We start from the raw sequence: 27,421 nt of genomic DNA, 5'->3' as shown, positions 1-27,421 counted from the left end.
TTGATATACTTATTTTTAGAAAATAATATTAATACTTGCACCATATGAAACAAATATACTCACCAAAATAGCGAAAATTGAATAAAGAAATTCGTGTCGGAATTTTAAATTAATAACAAATCCTGACTTGTTATAGAATAAATAATCATATTTTATTAAACAAGGTTGAAATTAAAATTTCATCCTAGAGTTCTTTCCTCACGTTAGTATAAAATTTGCACAATCGTTATAATCTATTTTAAACCAATATTTTAAAATAAACAATTGGTGATTATTTTTCATTATATGAATATAAATAATTTCCCTAAATATGCCATATTAAATATTCTATTTATATTGTTTAAGAATTTTGTTTTGTCCAAACAGGTGTTTGTTTTTAAACATTTACTATTAAATTACAAAAAGTATTGTACGTCTTTTTTTGTTTCTATTTTCCGTGCATGATAGGATTAAAATATTTATATGTTATAAAATTAATCAAAAGGGAACATTTTAAAAGCAATATTTCTTAAATCCTTCGTGAGAATCTTTACAATTACCCTGCGTGCTAAATCGTAAATTTATTAGCATACAAGAATATTTTGGATTTACAATTTTAAAAGTAATATACAAATACTACAATATATATCACAACTCACAAGTGTCAAAAATCGTAACGTAAAGTAAACACATTTTTATAAAGAGTTTACTATAAATACATAAATTTATGAATGTGAGCCTTAAGAAAAGGTTATTGAAGATTGGATATTTTATTCGTGATAATTATCTGTAATAAATTGCATAATTTTGAGTGGGTAAATACAGATTTTTATATAAATAAATACATATTTTTTTAAAAGAAATATATTATATGATATAAATACTGATTTTTAAAAAAATAATTTACTAATCGCCTGATTATTTCAATGACCTTATACGAGTAAAATTATCTATAAAAAACGTTGTATACAAACTGATTAGTCCTTAATTTGATAATCCATCAATTTTAAAAAAATAGTTGCATAAATATATGTCACCATTATTTTTTCACCTCAGGTATTTCATCGACTATTTTCTTTATATTATAATTCTAATATTCTAGTCCGGCTCTTAAGCTTGGCTTTCATAACATCATATCTTTTCCTTTCTTGATGTAATGATGTACTATCGGTCATAATTTCCTGGCTTTTCTTGACATTATTCTTATCATTTGTAACCTTGTAATTTTTCGCAAAAAATAAATTGAGGTAAAATTTTCAGAAAACTCGCAATTATTTTTTTTAAATTTAAGTTTTATTTATTCCATATCTCATAAATCATTTTTCAAAAAAAAATTCTTCCAGCAGTTCAATTTTCCCAGATACTCTTTAAAAAAATTACATGTTATTTTTCAAAAATATTAATTACTACAATATAAGTAGTAAATATAAAAATTTTATCTTATGAATTTAAAATCCTAAAATATAAATTATTATATATATATTAATTACACTTCATCAAAGGGGTAACTCAAAATTTTGAAAATTCAGATATAACAAACTAATTCTTATGCAATGAATGATCTATAGGCAACAAGTTTCAATATGTTAAATTTCTTATTCCATTAATACTTAAACTATTTTAGTCAAAATTTATTAAGGAACTTAAATGGTACTGAGAATATAATTTATTGTTTACTCTTATTTTTCCTGTCATTGGTAGATACGTTACAAAATATGTTCTATAAACTTTTCCATCTAAATACTTCCTCAATTTTTTATATCGATTATTGATACGATGTAATGTTTAACTCACATCTTTTATATCTTTCGAAATACTTTTGACAATTGTTTCTTGAGGATTTATAGGTGATGGCACAAACTTCATTTTGAGATTATCGTGTTCTATACCAGGATTAAGAACATCTGTCCAGCCAGAAGGAAGGTATATAGGTGTTGTTATAAGGTTAGAACTAGATTTGTTGTGACTCAATGAAGGGTGCTTTTAAAAAGGAAGTGTTAAAAATGGATATAGTTATAAAAAAATATAATGATAGGTAAAGGGGGATTAAATCGGTTCTCAAAGATAAAAGATTTCATAAAGAAAGAATGATTTCGATGGCTAGATGTGGAAAATAGTAAAAAGATAATGCAAACCCGATAAGGATAATATAATATAAAAGATTCTTTTAAAAGTAAATAAATGGTAAAAACTTTAAATAAAAGAATTGCGAAGAAGATTAAAAGTTTAAAAAAGATAGTCTAGAGTAGAGGTTAGCTAAAACTGGCCCACGGGATAGGAATTCTTTTGGGCAGGGTTGACAAAATGTTCAAAATATTTTTATGGACCAGGTCGAAGTCTTGAAAATATTTTGAAAGCTGAAAAATATGCAAATTTATGTCAGGTAAGCTCAGATCAGTAAAACTTGGGCATGCATTCTCTAAGTGGGGGGACTGATCCTACAGGTTACAAAATCCGTCACACAGCAATCTTTCAACTTTAACAATCGTTTTGGTATAAACCCGCGGAACACCAGTTTGTGCCTTCAGTCAATTATCGCGATGAATTTTTTATTCCAATGATCTCAAGATTCTACACTTGAGACTTCTTAAATTTTTTACAACTTGTCAGGATCTGTCAATAATAGTTTAATAATTAACTGTCGTTGAGCCGAACATATGATAAGCGTTGGTTGTTAAATCTTTTAACATTTCCCCTAGTTCTACCATTTTTTTTATTTTAAGATAATTAGCATCATATTTATCTATTTCATTTGATCTACCTATTCATCAGAAAATTCATCCAATAAGTAAGTGGGAATATATTTATTAAAGTGCCTAGATATATTTTCACCTGTAGTTACCTCTTCGATTTCTTTCATTCACTGTGTGAGAATACAAAACACTTTTAACTAGTTTAATATAGTGCTCTGATTTTTATTGGTCTTAATTTAATAATTAAAAAGTCTAACAAAAAATAATATTCCTAAAATTATATTATAATAGATATTCATATAAAAAGATAAAAAATGGAGATAAAAGAATGAGAATAAATACACAAAATGGGTGCACAAATGATTCCACGAAATTCTTAAAAGGGTTCAATAAAATCAGTACACTAGACGCTTTTAGTAAGAATTGGGTATTCATTTTTAACATTGTTTCCTGGGAAATTTAGAGAATTTTTTAATCCAGATATTCTTAGATATATTTGGTTAGTGGTCATAAAGTATAATTATAATTATCAGAAACCTGCAGAAATACATATTACAGGGCTCGGTCCGGATTAATTTAAAAAATATTTGGTCGGGCCTGCAGGTCTCGGGATAATTATATTAAAAACCTTTTATATTTAAATGAAAGCGGTATTATTGTCCCATTTTAATGTAATAATACCAGGGATGTGAACTCTTCGAAAAAAAAGGGTCCGGGTTCAGGATAAAATTTGAAAGGACCCGGGTTCAGGTTTAGGGAACGTAAAAATAATGTCTCAAAATAATATTTTTATTATTATACTTCAATATATACATATTCATAATTAACAAATGGAAAATTTAAAAATGAAATAATTTATATTTTCATATTCTTGCACAATCATAATATCTTCTAAAATACATCCTTGAGATTTCCACGAAAGTAGACAATATATATTCCAAAGATGAATTCACGTTCTACTCTTACCTAAAATAGATAGTTATCTTTATAAAATTATTGTACTTGTGTCGCCGGTACAGCCATGAAGATTCTAGATAAGATATATAATTCCGAATATATTGAAGAATTTTCTTCCTAGAATTTTAAAATATTTATATCCTTATTTATTCTCTTAACTCCTGAGAACTTTACTATTAAAGATGCAATAGGCATTTTTTGATCCTCCTTTCCATCTGATGATAATTTGATTTTTTTTTCTCTATCTAAAAGTAAAATTTCAAGATCATCAATGTTATCTTTATTATTATTATCACTACAACTAATAGGTATTGGTTGCCTCCAATATATTGTAAATAATGGAGTTTTGCTTATGCCATAAATCCTTAAGATGGTCTTTAGCAATTTGTTTTTGCTCAATACTCAATAAAACTTGATATCGAGGGTCTAAATATTATACAACACTATTTTGCAAATATTGTTGCTCTCGAATTTTCATGTTTTCTAATATTTCGTATAAAAAGGACTGTAAATTTTTCTAAATCTAATTGGCATCTAAACCATATGCCTTAAAATTAAATAAACATCATAGTTCTGATTGTAATCTTAATATTGTTATTTTTAAAGGAACTAATACACAAGTAAGGTTATTTGGCACCAATCATCTTCCGACAAAATGACTTCACATGCTCCTATAATAAAATCATTACAGAAATCTTTCAAACTTAATACGTTCTAGCATAATACAAATGATGACCAACGTGTTGTGAAATATCATTTAAATTAAAATATTACTACTTGTACTACAAAATAATTCACTTTCAAAATAGTCAACGTATTTCTATAATAAGGCATATTAATAAATTTACATAATAAAATATTATTACACTGGAAAATAATTTATGATATCAATCTCTAAATAAAATGGAAGTCCAGGAAGAAAAACGCGAAGATAAAATATTCCATAAAAAAAGTTAATAAAATTTATATTTATTTTTTAAAAAAATATTTTTATAAAATAAAATTTTTATGACACCTAGAACCCTTGGACCCTCCACTTTTAAAAAGGGTCCGGGTTTGGGTTCAGCCAAAATACGAGGGTTAAGGGTCCGGGTTCACATCCCTGAATAATACCTTTGCAACTTTTAAAAAGATGAGATAGTCAAATATCTACAGTTTTATGACTGCGAAACATATACCTTAGATTGGATATTAGCATAAAGGCCCTTTAAAAAAATTTTTATTTTAAATATCATAATTTTGAAGATTTACCATTTTACTATATCTAAATATTATGAAATAGACCAAAACGTCACTATATCCCATATTTGTTATAAATAAACTATAATACCGATATTTTTCTGGTTGCCGGTGATTTGTTTAAGGAACATGTATCATCATAAAACGTTTTAAAGGGTGGGTCCGCCGAAGATCTGTTAATAATCATATTAGGCTGTTGCGTAGGTATAGGACTAGATGATATCGATTTATCGGAACTAAGTGAAATATTTTTAAAATGTAATTTTTTTTGGTCAAAATGTATTTGCATATTACAATAAGGGAGACCGGGGATCTTATGAACCCGAGGTTCTTGCGAGCCTAGGCGTTTTCTTCTAGAGTACTCAACTTTAATAGTTAATTTTTTAACCAAATATGTATACCTAATGCATATGCGGCTATGATTTTTTTAAATATCGGAAAATATATAAAATTTTTATAACACAATATATGATTTATACTTTCAAAAGTAGCTTTATTAAATGCTGTAATTTATCAAAAAAAATAAGGCTTTAATTATCAAATAACTATCTTATGTAAAAGATTAAACCCTATTCTATATAAAATTATCTTTATTTGAACAAAAAATATAAACTACCATAAAATTAAATTTTAAAGCCATTGAGGGTCTGGGGCTACTTCTCAGAGGTTAATAAGAGATTTTTGATGGTAATTTCTAAAATTTAATTTTGCTTATTGAAATTTGAATATGGTAAGAAATTATATTAGAAAAAAGAAACAAATAACAAATGATGAAATCATGAATATATTTAATGAAAATACGTCTTTGCTAGCCATTATGAAGAAAACAAACTTAGCTTATGCATAAAAACATATAAATGAAGATCAAGAAATAGCAAGTGTGTTATACATTTATCTAATAAATACATCTGAAATGTTTATAGATCTTTGTCCCACTTAAATTATCTTTTTAAGCATACGGATCTTACTGCAATTTTAATCCATTCTCTATTTGTTTAAATTGTCAATAAATTTCACTAACTTTTTATAACTATTTTCCATTATGGCTTATTTTTATAAATGAGGTAGTTGCTAAAATATATATCATTTGTATATTTAAAAATAATAAATATTTTGCAGCTCAAAAGTGTCTCATGGGAAAGCTCAATCTATAACTGTAGTAACTCATCCTTTCCCAAAATATTTTTCGGATAAATTAATAATGTTAAAAGTATAATTTTTTAAAGAATTAATATGTATAGTATAAAAGTAAATAAGTGGAATAAAATGAGATATTAACCCTTTCGGTCGCGGTAGTGCAAATATAAAACCACCTTTTAACCTTTATATCTTCTAAAGGAGTTGATCATATAAAATAAAACCACCACGAATATATATTAAAAGATATTCTTTTTCATATGTTTGTGGAGGAGTTATTTTTTAATTTTTTTTTCGCGCCTTTATTTCAAAATACGTTTTTTACGGTGATTTTTCTTAAAATTCCAATTTTAATTATAAGTAAGTATATTTATCAAATATTTTTAAATATATATATTCCTCACTATTTTATCTATCTTTCTAATATTTATTTTTGCTCAAATAAATAATATTTATATATTATTTTGATCTTTTTAATGTGGTATATTAAACTAACCACTGCCACTTAACAACAATATTTTTAATATTTATTTTTTTAAATAATTGATAAATTTTGCCAACACATTTCGCAATAATTTTAGCTTGTTATATATATGGATGATTATCTGGACATTCCATCTGAAGGTTCTTCGTTAGACAACTCATCCACTGATTCCGAAGATGATTATGAATCGGATACACGTTACCAAATTGATAGTGATGATTATGAATCGGATACACCTTATCAAATTGAAATTGATGACAATGACAATTCTGAACAAGATGCGTATGATCAATCTGCTACAAACCATAATAATCCTATCTGGTCCAAGAAATATTCTTCACAACCAGCATTAGAATTTGATAAAATATCAGGTCCAATATCATCTTTAAAAACGGACCCATTGTATCCATCAGATATATATAAGAAATTTATTAATGATTCTCTAATAACAACAAATTTCATTCAATACCAATTTATATGCCCAACAAAAAAATATTAAATATCAACCAACTATTCCTACAGAAATAAGAAAATTTTTATGTCTTAATATACTCTTTGGAATTAAAACTATGGCAAATTACAAAGATTATTGGAGTTCTAAACCAGAATTCCATGACAATTTTGTTTCATCCATAATGAAAGTAAAACGTTTTATTTGGCTTATGGCCCACATCCATATAAATGACAATATCTTAGAACCATCGAGAAATGATGAAAATTATGATAAATTATACAAAATAAGACCATTCATTGATAATATCCGTTCCTCTTGCTTGAAATGTTTTCTTCCCTCGGAATATCAAGCAATTGACGAAGGAATGATTAGGTTCAAAGGCCGTATAGGATTTAGGCAATACATGTCTAAGAAACCCACGAAACGCGGTTTCAAGGATGTGTGAATTTTGTCATTATTTATTTCGGCTAAACTATATTTTTAGGTTTGGATGAGATGCGATATTTCAGGATATATGAATGATTTTAATATCTATGTTGGGAAAAATAAAGAGGTTGAAAGTAATCTTGGTTATAATGTTGTAACAAAGTTTTGTGAAGGATTTCAAAATCATAAAATATTTTTCGATAATTATTTTACGAGTTATACTCTAATGGCCGATTTAAAAAAGAAAGGTATATATGCTACCGGAACACTAAACAAAAATAGGAGATACTTGCCCATAAAGAATATGGAAACAAAATTAAAAAGAGGTGAGTTTGACTGGAGAAGTGACAAAAATAATATAAGTATAATTAAATGGCGAGATAATCGTGACGTATTTATAATGTCCAATTATATTGATCCGAGATCAGTGGATACTGTGAAGAGAAAAAATAAAAAAGGGGAAGTATTTGACGTAAAATGTCCAATAATGATAAAGATGTATAATAAATATATGGGGTCTGTTGACCATTTCGACCATTTAAAGTCTTTATATGAAATTTCGCGAAAGTGGCGAAAATGGTGGCTACCAATATTCTTTTGGCTGATAGATGTGGCGATTATCAATTCATTCATAATATACAATATTCTTACAGATAATAAACTCTCATCGAAAGAATTCCGAAGACAAATAATTGCTAGCGAATTGGCATACTGTAAAAATGTTAATAGGGATGATAATATTCATAATGATAATAATTATATATCAATGCAAAGAAAAAATAATAAACCTTATATCCTACCAGAAATTAGACTAAAAAATTCAGCTCATCAATCAGGCAGGAACCTCACGAAGGTGTACCTTCTGTAGTACAAAGTTAAATCCCAGAAGAACAAGGTGGTCGTGCAAATCATGCAACGTACCACTATGTCTAAATAAAAATAGAAACTGTTTCGAAAGTTTCCATAAGGTGTCAATGATATGAATTTAAAACCACCAGGGAGAGCCGCCATTCTGAATTTAAAAAACTTTTTTTGTGTGTTTTATATTATATTATATTAGAATCAATAAAAAAATTAGTAAATATCGTGTTGCATCATATTAATTTTACGAGGGAACCTAAAGGGTTAATTCATATTATTAAGTAGTTTTAATTCTATTGTAGTTTTACTTTTAGAGCTAGCATGCTCTCCGGCCCCTTACAAATTTGCGGCCTGCAGAGCTATCCATTAATAGGACTGGTTTGAGTTTCTAAAAAATAATTTGTGGTCCGCTGAATTATTAAAGTTAGGTTATTTAAGGTCCAATCTGGTATTTTGTTTAGAAATTCTCCTACTTTCCAGCCTAGTTTGGGGTTAAAAATTTAATTTTAGCTAGGTTCGCCTACCCAGGTCTTTAATCGAGCTGGGCTTGCAGGTCTTCAATATATTATATAGTATAAAAGAATAAGTCTGTTTCCGAAAATGAATTGAACCTATCATCATCAAAATACGGGTCGGGTTCAGGATAATCGTCCTCAACGCTATTTTCTTCCTCCGGCATGAGATATGGCCTAAGCAATCGCCTAAACGCCGGAATATCTCTCGAAAAAAACAACCTTCTCACGTTGAAATCGGTCTGATGTGAAGACGATACTACATCATTATATGCATATTATATAAATGTTTAGTTTTGAAAGCCCTATATATATAAAAATTTTGGAAAAAATTTTAATAAGAAAAAAAAATTAAGTTCTTTTGCTAATCAAACATTCGTAATGATAATGTATATTATTATAAAAGAATTTAACGAAGGTTCAACAATTTTTTTTCATAAGTTATAAAAATTATAATTAAAGGTCATAAAATATATCTTTAAAAAAATAAGGATTTTATTTCAAGCTAATCATTTGGCCTCTTCCCTTCAATCTTTTATCAATTTATATCCCACCCATCCTCTAAATAAATAGTTCAAAATCAGTTGAGACCAGCAATAGCTCATTTTTTATAAATTAAATCCATGATTTTAATGTGTTAACAATATTAATATCGGTTACAAAAATGTATTTTTTTCTTTAGTCAAATTATGACTTGAAAAATTCGAACATCCCATTGAAGCAAAAAGATTTAAAATTTATGTTAAACCTTTGAATCCTTCCTCCTTTATTTCTTCTGCCTCGACTAAAGCCAAGGGACACGCGTTTTGGAGTGTTTGGTATGCTATTTGCTTGTAAGCGTCGCGAAATTGGTTAGCATAATACCTAGCGGCAGAATTGTAACCATCTTTAAGTAAGGAAGTCAGTTTTTTCTGCCCTGTACGGGTAAAATCACCCTAGGATATATTAATAATATTTAACATTCGTAAATCAAATTAATCGGCACTACTTAAATTTTCGAATTTTTAAGTTGCATAATCTGTTATGTTTAATATTATCACGTGCGTGCCAATGCTTTGCATTAGCCTTTAAACTTGATTGCCTTAAAAGGGCCTTAGAATTCCTAACAGGTGTTATGTTGTGGGGTTGTCGGATGGTAAAATGTCTAGGTAACATGATCCATATTATGATATTTAATAAGGTATCATTGTCATATTTTCCACAAAGGATTTTTATTTTTCAACAAAACAATGCGCCAAGTCATATATCATTAAATCCAAAAATGTCTAGCTTTTATAAAAAGAAGACATAGACAACAAAAACCTAAAAAAAATGCGATATGTTGGACAGGGTTAAGTATTTGTGGGAATTTTCAAAAGAAAAGTGTGAAACCTTGATTTGAACCTTAAAGAGTTAAGGTGGTCATTATCGCTAAAGACAACCTAACCAAGTATATAGAGCTAAAATTACGACTATCTTAATTTTTAGAACGTCATTCGTGTTCATTTCGAATTGAATACTACTTTTTAATATATCATACATATATCTATAATTTTTGATCATCAAAAATGTGTATTTTATTTGCCATTCATTCATTTCATTAGACTTTCTTTACCATTTTTACTCCCTAATAGGAGGGGGTAGGGTTGTCTTATCACTCATTATAAATATTTTATTACTATAAAATAACGGCAATACAAAACACATATTTGAAATTTCCCTTTTTTATTATTTTTTCTTTTATTTAAAAAAAACTTTTAAATTTAAAATCAAACCTTTAAAGCAGCAGTTCCAGCATACTGAACACTCAAAGCATCCCCATTATTTGCCCAAGAAGATTGAAAAATCAAAGTTAAAGACCTGGGAAATGGAGTTTCGGGAGCTAAGAGTCCTATTTTTCGTAACTAAAAATATTTATTATTTATTTTCAAAATTATTAGAAGATTTTTTTACCTAAATTCGTATATATCATCCCAAGAATAATATAATATATATTCTCTAACAAAGTAAAAATTCAAATCATACACTTCATTTTTGAACAGAGTAGTAACATCCATAAGATGTGATGATCTCGAAAGTAATTTTTTATTGAAAAAACAATATATTTTACCTTATAAAATTTATTCTGACTAGCATGTAAGATCTCAAACATGCCAGATATCACTTTAAAGAACATTTGAAATAAAAGTTCATAACAGGGTTGTGCATTTGACCGGTCAAATACGGTCAAATTCAAATAAATGTTTTTTACGCCATTATTAACTTTATTTAGTATATATATAATATTATAATAAATCTATGTAATATCATATTTCACAATATTTTTTTATTCATTCCATAGTTGTTTCGCCCTCCGCAGCAGAGTCTTGTTCCGATTCATATTCAATATCATTATTTTCTTTAATATTTTTAATCAATCTTAAATTATAGTATACTTTTATCAATTTTCCTGTTGTAGAAATCTTCAATCGATTTATGTTTTTCGTATAAATATTTTCCCAAACCGACCAATTTCTTTCTGAAGAAGAAGTTGAATTAGGAAATATTAGTAAAATATTAGCTACTTCTCTAATGGGCAAGATGGGCAAAGTGCATTCCATCATCTTGGCCGAAATCTGATTGTTTCTTATGGAAGTTAACACTTTCCACATATTTTGGCTATTAAATATGCCGCTTTTACTTTTGAAATTTATTATATCACTTAAAATATTTTGATTATCACCACCTTGTAAAATACCTAATTCTTGTATTATATTACATGCTTCATCAAATTCAGCACTAATAAGATGCTCCCCTTGATATTGGGGGTCCAATAAATAAGCAGCATTGTGAGCACATGTATTTAGATCATTTTTTTTAAACATAACTTCAATTTTTTTTCTTCAGATGGATAAAATATAGAATCATGGCATGATATGTTATTCCAAATTAAGCATCTGGCTTTTTATGTGAGCTTAAGTACATTTATCCCCTTGCACTCTCAACAATGAGGTAGCTAAAGTTTGGAGTATATCTAAAAAATTTAAATTTTTCGTCCAAAATATTTCTTCATTTAATATATTATTTGTAATTTCTATAGAACAAATATCACATATTGCTTCTTCAAAAACTGATGCTTTCAGAGCTTTCTTCCATACATTTTATTGACGATGCCCATCTTGTTTTAATTGTACTTAATGTAGATGGTATACCATGTTGATTCTTATTACAGGAAAATACTGCAGCTGGTATGTGTTTATTCTTGAAAAATTTAACAATTTTTTTAATTATTGAAATATGGTAACTGAAGTCTCAATCGTTCAAAATCGTGAAAGAATAACTGCAAAGTATGCGCTGCACAACCCTAACATTGTATATGATTGTAAATAGATTCAGATTTTAGAATTCTCCAGACTGCTTTCATGTTAGCGGCATTATCAGTAACTAAAGAATATACTTTTACCGGATTCAATTCATGAATTACAATTTTAAATTCCTGGGAAATATAATCTGTCGTATGACAATTTCCTCAGTATTTAAAATTTGTAGGATACTGGAACAGGCGTCATTACCATAAAATTAATAATACTTGTTTCTAATGTTGCTCCAGGCATCTGATACAATTGATAAGTGAGGAGATTTATCGATTATAACTGCAACTCTCGCCTCCATATCTCCTGACGCTTTGTTTAAAAGGTAACCAGCCAGCTGCCTTCGCTTGAGTAAAGTGTAAATACGACGTAATTATTTAAAGAATTCTTGGATTTAGGGATTTTCATTGATGTGAAAAGGTAAATTGCTTACATATACAGCCTTTGCAAACAATTGATCGAGCTCATTTTTTTCTTTGGGATTCATTCTATCTATGAAACTAGTTTTACAAGATTGAGATTTGCATTTAATCGCCTTGCTTGTAGATTGATCAGAGAAAATGAAATCAAATTTTCTCGAGTCACAAGACAAAATATTTTCAATTTGATAATCATTTTCACTAATTTCCCACAATTCTTGGTTTGAGCTAGAAGTATTACAAATTACATTTATGTGATTTTTTGTAGAAATTGATATTTTGGAATTTGAATAAAAATTTTTCTTAATTATGGTAGGGTACATAGTACAGCTGCTTAATAAATGCTTGACCATTCTATCAGCGTGGGTAATATAAGACATCTTGCAAAACCTGCATACCGCTTTAACTGATTTACCATCGCGTACTTCTTGAAAATATTTCCAAACTTGATGTTATGGTTTGACCATAATCCTATATTAAAATTTAACTAATCAATCTTAATTATCGCCAATTAATTCAATAATTTGGCTTAATATTATATATAATATAATATATAATTTTTTACCAGAATTGAATAAATTATTTTATAAATCTGACCAGTAATATTTATATTCAAATGTAGCAAGTGGAAGTAAAATAAATGAGAATTAATATAATTTATACTGGGCGAAATATTAAATAAAATTTAAATTCATTAAAAAATAAACCATGACTTAGCTAAATTATTATATTTATTTATTTTAGTAATAAAAAAAATCTTTTGTTTTCGATTCCTTTATGATACAAAATATTTTAAAATAATTGAAACTTAATAAGATAAACATGCTTTTAATGCACACTACTTAATTCGGTCAAATACTCTAAAATATTATTGGTAGATTATTACATATGATCGTTTGAGTGCCTAGAATAAACATATTCGATATTTCTAAAAAATAAAATGAGACTAAAATTTTATAGATACCACCTATTATCTATAAATTAGGCGAAATACATAATATATTTATCACTGGCATTCAAAGTATTTATATACTTTCTATTATATCGCATATAAAAATGAAACTTTAAATGGTATGGATAGTTCATTCCAATAACATAAACAACGATATGTCGGTGTTATAGGGAAAATTATAAGGTAGAGGGAATAATTCACAATGACAATATAAAGAAAAAATAAATAAAATTTTATAGGTAACATTTAAAATAATAAACTATTGATGCGTTAGAATGTGCAGCTCTTCCCTCAGTAGTAAGTGGAATGTTGTATTAAATATATATTTTAGAAAACAGTATAAATATTGTATTATGAGGGATTTTTAAAGTTTATTGGTCATTTGAGTATGATTTCATTTAGCAAAATTACATAAATCTTTTTAATAATTATTTGGAGAATTTCATTATTTAAAAACAAGGCGTAAATTTGAAAGAAATTGGTTTACTTTGAGTTTGACCAATATATTAATATTTTGATACAACGTATTCATACATCATTTTCATCTAAAATAGAAAACCTGAATTTCTAACAAGATCTTAGCCAAAGACATTTGAACCATGTTAGTCCTATCGAGACAATCTATGCAATTTATCCTGAAAACGGAGGTTTGATAGCATATAAAACCCTTAGAATCGAACCTAAATAGAGGTAATTTTTAATTTTTATATATAATCATAATGACACAATATCCTTAAAATTAATCCTTTCATTATTTATAACAACTGGATAAACCCCACTCATAGAAGCATCTTTGTTCCTTATTTTATTCCGACATAAATTATAGTTTTAAGTTAATAAATAAAAGGAAAAGGGTAATATGTGTACTAATTTTCTTTTCTCTCATGTACATTTATATTAAATTTCCAATAATTTACCAACAATATTGCATTTGTTTAATAATGTCAGCCACACTCTCCGTCAGAACCGATATGTTCTCGAACTTCATACCCTGACTTTTATATCAAAATTTAGTTGATATAAATATAATAAATAACAAATAAAAATTTCAGATTAGCGGTTGTTTTTGTTTACTCTTCAGAGTGTTCTCATCGTAAAGATTAATGATATACATAAATAACTGACAAGTATACTAATTTTTTAAAAATTTAAAACAATATTGTTATGAAAATCGAAGGCTATATAAGGGAGAGTGAAACTTCTCGAAAATAATTAAATTACTATTTTAAATCAATCCTTAAGAAAAAGATTTATACTAAAAAAAAATAGATTTATAAAAGTACCTCACAATTTATTTATCTCCCATATATTAAAAAAAATGATTAAATATTTTCTCTAAATTTAAACCAATATTCATGGAAATCAAAGGTAACGTATATAAGCAGAGGATTATCATAAGTCAACAAATTATCCAGATATGCTTCTGACAGATATTTTTCCCGACCAGTTTGTTCGGCTAGGTTTATGATAACTACTTTTTTGTATATGCGTATTTCTCGGTCGAAATGACGTTTGAAGGCCAAAAAATTCTCGTTCACATCTATAGAAAGAGTAATAAATAATATATCTGGAAAATTTTTTTTTAATTAAATTATAAACTTAATCTATTTTAGAGAAATCTTCCATTCAACTTTATTAATAATTTATTGATACAAGGGAAGAAATAAATCCCAAGAACCCATTAACCGTGAATCTATAATCAAAGCTAGGTTTTCCAACCTTCTGGGCACTAAATAGCTAAAGAAAGATGAAGCCGTTCAAATGGAGTGAATAAGAACGGATATAGGTGTGATCCCAGACGCATTATATAGATTAAGAGCTATTTTAAAATAAAAAATCAAGTCAGGAGATAGGCGTCCTATTGCAATTGGTTTGATGACTCATTCAAAGGCTGAGAAAATATATTCTATATAGTAGCTCTTGATGCCGTTTTCGGAACCAAAAAATTCTAAGAATAAATCAATGGGAGTACGGTGTTTTTAGAAACACATACCTATAGTTCACATATTTAAATTTTAAAAAAATAGAAGATGTGAATTTGAATCGATTTCCAAAGAACTTATTAAAAGGGCTGAGGTAACCTAGATATTATTTCCAGGAAACCCCCTTATATGATAAACTTCAGAAGAAATATTAGGAACCAAGGAGCCTTCTTTGTTTAGAATGGATATATTAAAGATGGACAAAAGAAAGATAAAATACACCCTGATTTTGAACCCTTTCTAAAAAATTAAAAATGTTTCACATCTTATATGATATATTTTTTTAAAAAAAAGCCAATAGTTGCTTCCATGACATATGCAGTATTCAATTTTACAAAAATTACACAAAGGTCATATAAGAATTAAGAAAATACGGCCTGTGAGTAAGTATACTTGCCTTATATGGTCAATCCTATTAGTAATAAATGCTTAGAATGTAATATAAGACTTAAGAAAGCCCAGTTAAATAATTGGAACACAGAAAACCTTTGGATAAAATTACACGTGGTTATTTGAGGTCCTTTTACAGAATATATTATATAATAATTGTTGATGGATAGAATTTATTTAGTATTAGAAAAACTGTCTTAAGGTTTTACAAAAATGGGGAATCCTGTAATTTTAATCTCTATTAATGGAACTCAAGATTAAAGAGGTATTAAACATATTTTTCCTTCTCCTTGTCATCCTGCCTCCAATGGTTAGGCAGAAAAGGTATATGCATACTTAAGAACTATCAAAGGAATTCAACGAAATCGGGAGTATATCATTTCCCTTTCTTTAACTGGAGTTAGAATTTGAAATAAAATTATTATTAGTGTTAGTGCGAATAATAAAATCATTTAAAATATTCGATTGGAAAATAAAATTTTTAAAAATGTTTTCAAAAGTGAAAAATAAAATGCACTATCCATTTTAAAAAAAAAGGAATAAAGATTGGCAATAAAGTTTAAAAAAAAAGTTTCACAAGGAACATGTTGAATATTTAAAAATAATTTCAAATATTAAATATTATGAAAATAAAGTATGGAAAAATAATAATTAGCAATTTAACAAACCTTTTTCCAATGTAGGTTGAGGCCTGTACTTCATGCCTCCTTGGGTCCAGTACAAAGGAATAGAACCTCTCACCATAACGAAGGAAATAACGTGATTAGCTACACGAATTAACTAATATAGTAGTATAAGAAAATGAATATAAGTGAATACTATAGTATTCATCAAAAAAGTGCTAGTAAAATAATTAGTAAAAAGGATTTGTTTGTGCAGATAAATAAAAGCAGAGGCAAAGAGGCCGCTCAGCACCTTTTTTCTTCTTCCCATCCCTACCTTTTTTCTTTCGATAAATTTTATAGTTTATTAAAAAATATATATAGCATAAAAACTTGTTCTGTTTCAACATAATTGGCGGCGTTTCCTTCTTCATCGATACCTCTCCTGTTATAACGCGTGCCTTATGTATGAAAAAAAGGATGATTATTTCACTCTTTTCTATTTCTTCGTACTTTATTAATTATTTTTTTCTGCTTTTTTCCAAATAAATTACCAGTTCTGTGCCTATTTCTCCTAGATATCAAGCAAAAAGTGGCTTTCACATCCTTCATTTTTACATCTTTCCTATCATCCTTCGATCGAAATCCTATAGCTGTTTCATCAAAAACAGATTTTCGGCTAAATGACGAGCTAGATAGAGTGGGTAAATGAGTAATAAAATCGTGACTTTCGATGGATCGGGGTGGTGATACGTAACCACATATTATTGGCAGTATCCAATGGGATGATTGATGGGGATCTTGTGACTTATTTTGTTAAATATCTTTTTTAAGTTCTTTCTAATTATTTACTTATTTTATAATTTTTCACATCCTTTTTTAAATTTAAAACGTCATTTGGTACGTTATATATTTTTTAATTGAATTGGCATTGTATTTCTACGAAAATTGGGTATGTAGACCAAATTAATCTTTTATAATGGGTAGCCATTTTAAATTGCACCTTATTAATATAATTAGCGAACCCTAACCAAAAATATATAAACAATTTTCTTTCAAATTGTTAATCTAAATAACTTTACATCGTAGAAGCATGAAATTACCATGATAGATATCACGTCTTTTAGAATGTTAAAATTCCAGAAAAATCTTTCGTCACAACTTTTCCAATCGTATGATAGTGGTGGTAGTGCAAAACTATCCTCCTTAAATGATGTGTTCAATATGTTCCCTTTAGCATCCCTTGATACAGTAACAGCAACCTCCATTTTCGTTTTATCTTTCGAATAGGAAGCTTGAGTGTCTTTAGATCTTTCTTTAAATTCCTTAAGTCTTTGGGCCGAGTTAGTAAGGTCCACTTCGCGAGAGTAGTAAAATGAATCGGTGTTATTAAACAATTTATTGATTTCCTAGTTTTTGGGGTCAATTTTTTTTTAAAAGAAAATACTGGGAAATATGAGAAAGTTTATATTATAAGACTATTCTCCTAACGATCTAAAAATATAAATTTTCCCCTCTCACAACTTTCTTTAAAAAATATATTCTGTAAGTTCAGGGATATATGACTGATTTGATTGAAATATTTTGGAAAAATAAATAGTAAAATTCAGACCCCCAAAACACGAAAGAAATTGCAAAAATATGGGCTTCATTAAGATTTGATAATTTAAAAACCCAAATGGAATATAGTTATATTGTCGCTAAATCACAACTGATTACATTTGAAAAAAAAATTTGGATTGTGGAGCGGTGTTGAATAGGGTCTGGTTGGCCTTCCCCATTTAACATGTAAATTTAAGTCAATAGGCACAAATTTATATATAAATAAATGAGATTCACTGAACAGACAAGAAATCAATAATAATTATCAAACCTCATAAATCCGTTTGGCTAATTTCACATCATCATATTCATTAATTTCAGAAATAACTAGTCCGGGAAATATCTTGGTATAATTATTTTGTTTTAAATTTTATTGAGAATAATAAAATTATACTTTCAAAAATTGAATCTTATAAATTTAAATATATTAATATATGATAAATTATAAAGAAATTCCTGTGATTAAAAAAATAAAAATTTACTTAATATTACTAGAGATGATGAAAATAAAGTAAAAATTATTGATAAATAAAATTTCAAAATCTAAATCATGTCGAAAGGATAATATATTTAAGATATGAAGATAATAGTAGACAAAACGAATAAAATTCATAAAAGTTTGGAAAATGTGATATAGAAATTAATTTTTAAAAACTCGATGATTAAGGAATTTATTTATGAAACCTGATGATATAAAGGATCCCCCCCCCCACCCACCTTTCTAGAAAATTCCTTTAATTTCATTAAAATAAAAACTTCTAAAAAATTTAATAAATTATAATCTTTTAAAAAATATTTTAGCATTTTACTAAAAAGAAAAAAAATGTAAAGTAAAAGTACGTAAAAAATAATAAACAAATAAATAATTTTAAATATTAGCCGTTAAAATTTAAAATTACTATATAATTATAAATCATATTTTGTTTTAAAAAACACGTATAAACCAAAAATAAAGAATTTCGGTTTCAAATCGGTTACTGATCAAATCATGATATTTTTTTAATATTTTTAGGGATAATGTTTTATACGTAGTTATAGATATATAAAACAAAAATGAACATTTTTCAACTAGCAAATTTAGTCAATCGAATATTTAGTAAGTGGTCGGTTTTGAGCTCGGCTTTTGGTCAAATCATAATATTTTCAAAATATTTTTTAGGATAATGCCAACACCTAAATATACACATATAAACTAAAAATGAAGAGATTTTAATCAATATCGCCAGAAATATGTGCCTTATGTTATCTTTTATTTTTCGAATCTAAGCCTATTCATTTTTAAATTTTAGGTTTTCTACAAGTATTTATATCGAAATATAAAAAAAAAGCGCTAACCAATAATCATTCTGTGTTTTTAAGATGATATTTTCATATTTAGGCATTTAACGCCCTCCTATGGATATATATTGTTAAACTTTAAAATTGGAAAATAAAATTTGAGTTGTAATAAGCTAATAGAAAGATTAGTGAGTTGGATAAATATCCCAGAAAAGCACGGACTAAAAGTAAATAGAGAAAAGACGGAGTATATGGTGATAGGAGGAGATGAAACAGAGAGTATTGATATAAATGAATGGCAGATATCGGCAATTGAAAGCTGCAAATATTTGGGTTCCACTATACAAACAAACGGCACAATAGAAAAAGAGATAAAGAGTAAAATTAATCAAGGGTGGTTAAAATGGAGATCTTTATCTGGAGTGCTATTTGACAAAAGAATCCCACACAAATTAAAGGGAAAAATTTACAGTTCCATAGTACAACCAACTATTCTATATAGTTCGGAAACATGGCCAACCAAATAATCAGACGAGAGAAGTCTACAAACTATGGAGATGAGAATGCTGAGGATGATTGCTGGGATATAAGAAAGGATAAAGTGGGCAGTACAAGAATACTAAGTAGTTTAAAGGTAGTGCCAATTAAGACTAAGTTAATGGTAAACAGACTTAGGTGGTATGGGCACACAATGAGAAGGCCTATGAACTACATAGGGAATAAGGTTGAGAGTTTGGAGGTGATGGGCAAACGTAAAAGAGGAAGGCCAAAACTTCAATGGGGCCATAAAGTTAGAGCCAATATAAAGAAGTATAAATTAGATAAAAGAGATTGTATGAATAACATAAAGTGGAGAGAGATGTTGAAGGAGTTTACCACCAGAAAAGGCAAAAGCTAAAGAGAAAAAAAATAAAAGCTAGTAAATATACTTATTTTCCATTAATTTTAAGTAAAAATAGAATTATAAATGATATTTAATCTCAATTTGATTTATGTAGTATATTTAAAAAAAATGTTTCTGAAAATTATTTTTTAAAAAAGATTATATAATAAAATGTTGATTGATTATGATTTATTGCTTTTTAGCAATGCAGTATTTTTAGTCATATTCAGGTGCTTATTAAACAAAAATCTTCTAGAAAAATTAGTGGGAGATTTTTAATTTACATTTTTTGGCTTGAAATGATGGGGGGATTTACACTAATATTTGAATTAAATTCATTTAATAATATGTGATAGTGAGGTTAAATAGTTGGTCCACGACTGTGGTTTTTGGTCGAAAAAATGAATCAGAACCGACCCAGCCAAATGGGTCGATCTGGTCGAAATACATACACCCGAGTACCAACTTATAAATATAATATTTTATTGTGAATATTTTGCTCAATCATATTTTAATGCATAGGGGACGAGTATTTCAGTATTAGCACAGAAATAATTATCTTTAAGATTATTTTTTAAAATAATTGTTCTCTTCTTAATCTGAAAATATTTGATATGTTTTTTTTGATAGACAATTTATAAACTAGAGGACGAGGGGGGGGGGGAGGTTGATTTTAATTAATATTGATGAATATTAATACGAATTAAAATTGAATTTTAAAATTAATAGAATATTAAACCTTTCATTATATTCAAATTGAGCATCTCACTCTATAGATGAACAATTTTCTCACTTTTCATACTACCTTTTAATGTTGTTAATCGGCTCAATATGATCTAGGTTTTAGGTTGAAAAATTCAATTTTTTTAATTATTAGCTTGGGTATTTTTTAGATAAAGAAATATGGGCCTATTTTTCTGGCTAAAATATTAAGTATTTACTGATATAATATGTTATCAAAATGTAATAGCATACAATTAATTGTTTTAAAAGATAAAATTAATAAAGGTGAAAAATGTAGAAATAGAGTTTACGGGAAAGGATAGGGGACAAAAAAAGGAAGCTAGGAATATGGAAGGTTATTCAATGGAAGAGATAATACTTAGATGGTTAGAGCGAATAATGGTAGCAAGTCTTTGACGTAAGAAGAGGGATTTCTTAGGCTGATCGGGTTTTTCGCGAATCCGTTTGCCTAATTCTTTAAAAAAACGTTGAGCTTTGCTACCTAAGGTGGTGAGAATAGAGCAGGCGATGGGTATGAATAAGAAAGAAGGGTCTAAGGAACTGTATTTGATGATTTTTCGAGATTCTGCGAGGGCGATGGCATCGACGTTGTGGTTAGATGGTGCATTTGGGTCAATGCAGGTGAAATCCCAAACCAGGAGCTGACTTCTTGACCAAGGAATCAAGGACATTCCATCAGGGCGTTTCCGTCGGTTCTAAAAATTCTGGTTGGTTCAAGTCTAGATGGAATGCCTGCTAATTTGAGGGCGAGTAATATGATGTCGTTGCATTTGGTGTGCCGTGAAAAACGGCTTCGACAAAAGCGACAATGTCTTACTTGCTATCGACACTGGTTTCGGAATATTTACATTGGTACGGTAGAAAAATTTCGAAATTGAACCGTAATCCAATAGCAAATCTTAGCTCGTCAGCGGAGAGCAACAAATCAAGGTTATTAGAGGGTATGATTTCCAGAAACTCGTAACCGGTGGTTCAATTGGTGAAAAACTGTGAGATCGTCGTCGTGAAGGCTCGATTTTAGGTAAGCGACGGAAAGAAAGAAAGAAAGAAAGAAAGAAAGAAAGAAAGAAAGAAAGAAAGAAAGAAAGAAAGAAAGAATCTCTTCTCTTCTCTTGAAGAGAAGAGAAAGAAGAGAGAGAAGAAGAAAAGAGAAGAGAAGAGAAGAGAGAGAAGAGAAGAGAGAGAGAGAAGAGAAGAGAAGAGAAGAGAGAGAGAGAGAGAGAGAAGAGAAGAGAAGAGAGAGAGAGAAGAGAAAGAGAGAAGAGAAGAGAGAGAAGAGAGAAAGAGAAGAAGAAGAGAAGAGAAGAGAAGAGAAGAGAAGAGAAGAGAAGAGAAGAAAGATCATTTTTTTTTTAAAACACAGTAGAATCAAAATGATTTAAAATGAAATATTTTAAAGATTCGGAAGGTTTAATATAAAATAAGGACAGGTTAAACGATAATCCAATCCGGGCATTAAAATTGAAATTTTTTAAAATCCATAGTTTCGTTAGTCTTCGTTGAGTGGAATATCTCAGTCTCTCTGTGAACAGAGGAGGGTCGTGGAGTATTTGGGACAACGGAATTATCCCAAATGGTCTGGGCTTCAGCTAATAAGGGGTCAGGAAAGTTAGAAAGATGGCTAATGTGTGAGTCAGATGAAAGGGGAGACGATGAAACCACTAATGGAAAGAGTTAGAAGTGAGCGTAAGCCGATACCCCTGAGCATGCATGGAAGTGATGCTAGTAACCATGAATTATGGTTAAAGCGGAGATTAAGGATCTCTTCGGCAAGAGATTTGACGGAGATTTCGAATGATTTTAATGAGTCGGGGAATTTAAAAATTGAGGTGGATCGAAGGGCATAAAATATTTTAGGAATGTAGTAAAAGTTTTTGAGGAGGAAAAAAGGATGAGGAGGGAGAAACTTAGAGATGTTTTTAAAATGAAGTAAGCTGGATGATGCGTTAGAAAAGAAGTGATTAAGAAATTTTTTTTATTGAGTCAGCCGTTTTTAAAAATCGGCTTAGATCGAGCCATTTAACAACATTAGTATTTATAATAAATTTTTAGATATAATCTTTTTAAATATATTTTTTTAAGTTTGTTAGTGACCGGGAAAGCCGCGTTGTTTCTAATTGAAAATCGACTCCGAATTGAATGTTTGGTGGATTACTAAATTTTGGGTTACTGAAAAAAAAGAGAAAAAAAATATTTTTTTTACTTATTGACGTCTAGCTGGAACCCAGATTATATTATAAAAATTAAAATAATATGAGAGGAATTAAACATAGTTATAACAATTTGTTTTAACACTAACATTTTAATAACTTTTTATTGTGAGCCATTAATTATTTTAGGTAAAAATAAAAATAATAAGTGAAAATATTATAAGTAAAATAAATGAATTATTTCAAACCTCATATAAGCAGAACAGACTTCAATTAATTTAAGATAATAGTTTTGTTTCATAATATTGCATATTATATATGTTTAATTAAAAATACATTAAAATAGATAAATAAAGAGCCAAACCCAGTCATTAAAATAATTTTTAAACATTAGGCAGTCTGGTTAAACAAAATTTATAAATAAATGGGCAGTTGGGTAAATTTTTTAGAAAAAATTATAAGTGAGCAGACAGGTTAAAAAAATTTAAAAAAACGAGTGGACAGGCAGGTGGGTAGGTTAACAATATAGAATTTCAAAGCAATGAGGGTGCAAAATTTTTGGCTAAAACCCACCTATTGCAAACCTCTAATCTCATTTATATCTCCTAGATTTGAAAGTAAAAATTTACATAAAAAGATTCTATAAAAATAAACACTTATATATAAATTGAGTTTTTTTAAAAATAACTAAAAATGGGGGAAATATCATCCATATTCCCAATTAGATTCTCAGCAATGAGAACCTTATGCATATCTTACCCAAGTAAAATAAAAATTGTATCTCTATACATTTGGATAATGTAACTATATAGGATATATTTTAGATAATGTATTTATGATTAGAGATCTGCAAAGTTAGACCTGGCCCCTACCCGGCCCAAGTCTGGGGCCTAATTCTATTTAAAATAATCGGGTTTGGGCCAGGCTGGGCCTAATATTTTTATAAAAATTTTGGGCCGTGTGGGGTCGGAATTTGGAAATTTTATTAAATATATCTAAATTTATCAATATTTTAATTTTTTATGTAAAATATAAAATTTTGATTTAATCTATTGAAACTAAATGCTATAGAACATATGTCTTTTATTTTAAGAAATTATAAAAAAAATTAATTTCTATATTTAAATAAATTCGTGCTTGGCCGGGCCGGTAAATTTTTTTAAAATTAATTTCGAGTTCAGGCTGGCAAAACTTTTTAAAAAAATTTTGGGCTTGGGCCTGGCTGGCAAAACTTTTTTTAAAAAAAATTCCGTGCCAGGCTGGGCTTGAAAAATTAGGCCCGATGCAGATCACTATTTATGATATCTATATCTAGATTCATTTAAAGTATTTTAACAACTCTGCAAGAGGCTTTCTATAATTTTTTGATTATCAGATTAATATTTAATTAAATCAGAAAAAAAAATGGATCATTGCAATCCAATAAAAAATATTTCTTATTTTTAAACAAACTGGAATTTTGTTTGGTAAAACATTTTCTGCAGCTGCTTTGATTGAGGTCCATGTTTTTTGAAGAGGTAACATATTGTTGGAATTTGAAGATAGGGGAATTAATTTCTTAATTGTGCTAGTTCCAGGAAATAAATTTTGTAATGGATTACTTAATTTATTTTTATTTTTATATGATTGATGTTTATTACATGTCTAAATCAAATAATTAGTATATTTATTTATAAATAATTTTAAATATTACTGCTAAATCATAAAATAATTTAGGCTCATAAGAAATAGACACACTGTTTGATTGATCAATGCCATTATTATCATTCAATAATTCTTCACAAAATGGCAAAATTGAAATTTTATCTATGCGAATTATTGATTTATTTTCGTAAATACAATCAAGATTTGTCTTTTCTGTGATAACAATTAAACCACCATATTTTATATCTGTATATTATAGTTATTATTTAAACATAGCATTAAGCAATTTACTGGTAAATGGCTGTAATTTTCCAAGGAGTCCATATGTTAATCCTAAGCATTCCAAATCTGAATCATCAGGAGGGTTTATATCTAAAAAAAGTATAAGCACTAATTAGAGTATGGAAATAATAAAACTATTTTTTATTTCAAAGTGTCCATTCTTTTTATTGCACCATAGACTAGATATTCCATTCCAAAATATGTAGAAGTTATCTGTATTAAAAATTTCCATTCACATATGTTTAGGATTGATATATCACCACAAGGAAAAGTAATAAATAAATTAATTAATGATAAGGCATTGTTTAATTATATCATTAGAGTTAATTTAGTTTAGTTTACATTATATATAAGCAGTATTAATGTATTCTTTTTGAAATATCTACCTATTCAAATATGACTTAAAACAAATGGTTATATATTTTTGAAATAAATTAATTATATAGAATAATGTTGTTAAAAAGTTCAATTTGGGTCGATTTTTAAAATTGCTAGATTGTTGACCCAAAATAATATTATGTTTGCCTCAATATTTTGCTCGTGAATCAAAATGGTTTGGATTTATATTTGCTAAATCTCTAGGCTTACCTAATATTATTTTGTGCAAAATCTTAATCGTTTTTTAAATTCGAAATAAATCGGGGGTTTTAACAACACTAGAAAAGAACATTTATTTGTATTTTTTGTTAATTAATTTTGTGACTTAGTAGTAATATTAATTAGTGGTCATCGCTACCAGGCCCAGATTATGTAGATTTAAAAGCATTTCCCACAATTTGTCTAGTCCGGCCTAATAATTTTATTTGGGCATTGTATACTCGCATATAAATCTCATATTAATAAATAACCTATGTACTTATAATTATATTTTCTTTTTAACCCTTTTATAATATATATCTACCTTTACTTTTTTTAGACATTTTCATAGCATTGTTATAATATAAACTTTTTATACTTTTATTATAGTAATTTTCAAAACTAAAAAATATTTATTAATAAAACTATTTTAAAATATTTTGCCAATCTAATTATTTTGGTATAGTATATGTATTGTATTGGAAAATAATCCATAATTTCAAGTTGTAATGTAACGTGCAAAATAATTAAATGTTTTTCCCCGGTGGTTTACCTGTTTCCATAGATATAGCCAGGATTTAGACGAGGAGGTGGGGAGGCACAATTATGTTGCTTTTTAACCTTGGAGAAGATTGGGTCGATTTATTGAAGACTTTTGGTTAGGTTATATTTATTTTATATATATTTTTTTAAATAATTTTTATTTTTCAATTTTTTTAAAGCTTTTTTTTAAAAATTTTTAGTAATTATTTAAAAAAATATAAATATTTATTTTCTTTCAAATAATTGTTTATAGTGAAATATTGCATACATTATTTTTAAAGAAGAGAGGGTGGGGAGGGGGTGCGGGATAGTGCAAAGGGGATAATTTTAAGCTTAAAATGATATTGATGAAAACAGAAAATTTTTAAAAAGAAGGTATCTGTATGCCATTTTTACCACACCTTTGATTTTTCTAATTCTTATGAACTTAATTAAATAATGAATTTTGCCAAATATTTTTTAAAAAAAATTCTATGGAAAGCGAGTAGCGGGATTTTTATATATAGAAATTTACTGGGAGCTAATTTTTCGAGGGTTAATATTTTAGAGGCCAATTTTCCGGGTGTTTAATTTCCTGGGGAGGGGTCAATTTTTTAAAGGCTAATAGCCAATTTTTTAGGGGGGAACTTTACCGGCAAACAAATTTATCCCTTCTCATATTCAATTTTGAATTTTTGAAAAATATTTTTAAACTCAGATACTTAAAATTTTTTTTAGGGCGGATCGGGTTTATTTATAGAAATTACGTCCCGGCCTGGTCTACAGGTCTCCGATAATTATCGTACTTTTAATTTTTTAAAATTACAATTAGGTTTTTTTATAAGCACAATTTATAATATTTAAACTTTAAACATAAATATTGAAATTAAAGCTTTTATAACAAAATAGACAATATCTAGCAATTATTATTTTTTAAATATTAAGTTAAAAATTTAACATAATATTATTTACACCTCATATTTTACATAATATCTATAATGTGATTTTTTTAGTTAATTAATTTATGATTATATATAATATAGTATAGTAACTTCACAAATAGCGACTATTAAATTCTGAGGGATATTAAAAAAAATAGATGGCGTTCATATTTTATATTAATATAATATTAATTTTTTTTTATCATAATGAAATAAAATATTTTGTATTATATTTAAAACTTCGATTATATCAGATATTTTAAATTCTGCCTATGAAAAACTTTAATTGGAAATTTTTTTCATGATTATGTTAAATAAATCGTAAAATCATAGGAAAAAAAAATCTAGAGGGTCATAGTCATTCGTTTTATATCATGAGATAT

At 27.7% G+C, this 27,421-nt stretch overlaps 1 protein-coding gene across 2 annotated transcripts; it reads right to left on the bottom strand.

Annotated features, from left to right (window-relative positions):
* Positions 1–883: 883 nt before the first annotated feature.
* On the bottom strand, positions 884–25,252 carry LOC135925923 (phosphatidylinositide phosphatase SAC2-like). Of its 2 annotated transcripts, none has more exons than XM_065461506.1 (18): positions 25,135–25,252; positions 25,009–25,089; positions 24,767–24,963; positions 24,526–24,717; positions 18,290–18,361; positions 17,520–17,825; positions 16,971–17,223; positions 16,810–16,877; positions 16,483–16,594; positions 14,790–14,982; positions 14,360–14,437; positions 14,002–14,122; positions 10,497–10,625; positions 9,491–9,677; positions 8,842–9,001; positions 4,960–5,104; positions 1,774–1,959; positions 884–1,196 (listed from the first exon to the last, which is right to left on the bottom strand). In XM_065461506.1, the coding sequence occupies exons 1-18, from the start codon at positions 25,229–25,231 to the stop codon at positions 1,062–1,064; spliced, it is 2,712 nt and encodes a 903-aa protein (XP_065317578.1). In that variant the 5' UTR covers positions 25,232–25,252; the 3' UTR covers positions 884–1,061. The 2 variants fall into 2 exon arrangements, with proteins under 2 accessions (XP_065317578.1, XP_065317579.1); XM_065461507.1 differs by having other exon boundaries at positions 1,101–1,196; positions 1,797–1,959.
* Positions 25,253–27,421: the final 2,169 nt, after the last annotated feature.

The sequence above is a fragment of the Gordionus sp. m RMFG-2023 genome, chromosome 3, assembly GCF_954871325.1.
Source record: "Gordionus sp. m RMFG-2023 chromosome 3, tfGorSpeb1-WG-v2, whole genome shotgun sequence".
Classification (NCBI taxonomy): Eukaryota; Metazoa; Nematomorpha; class Gordioida; order Chordodea; family Parachordodidae; genus Gordionus; species Gordionus sp. m RMFG-2023.
This window is presented reverse-complemented; position numbering and strand designations above follow the sequence as displayed.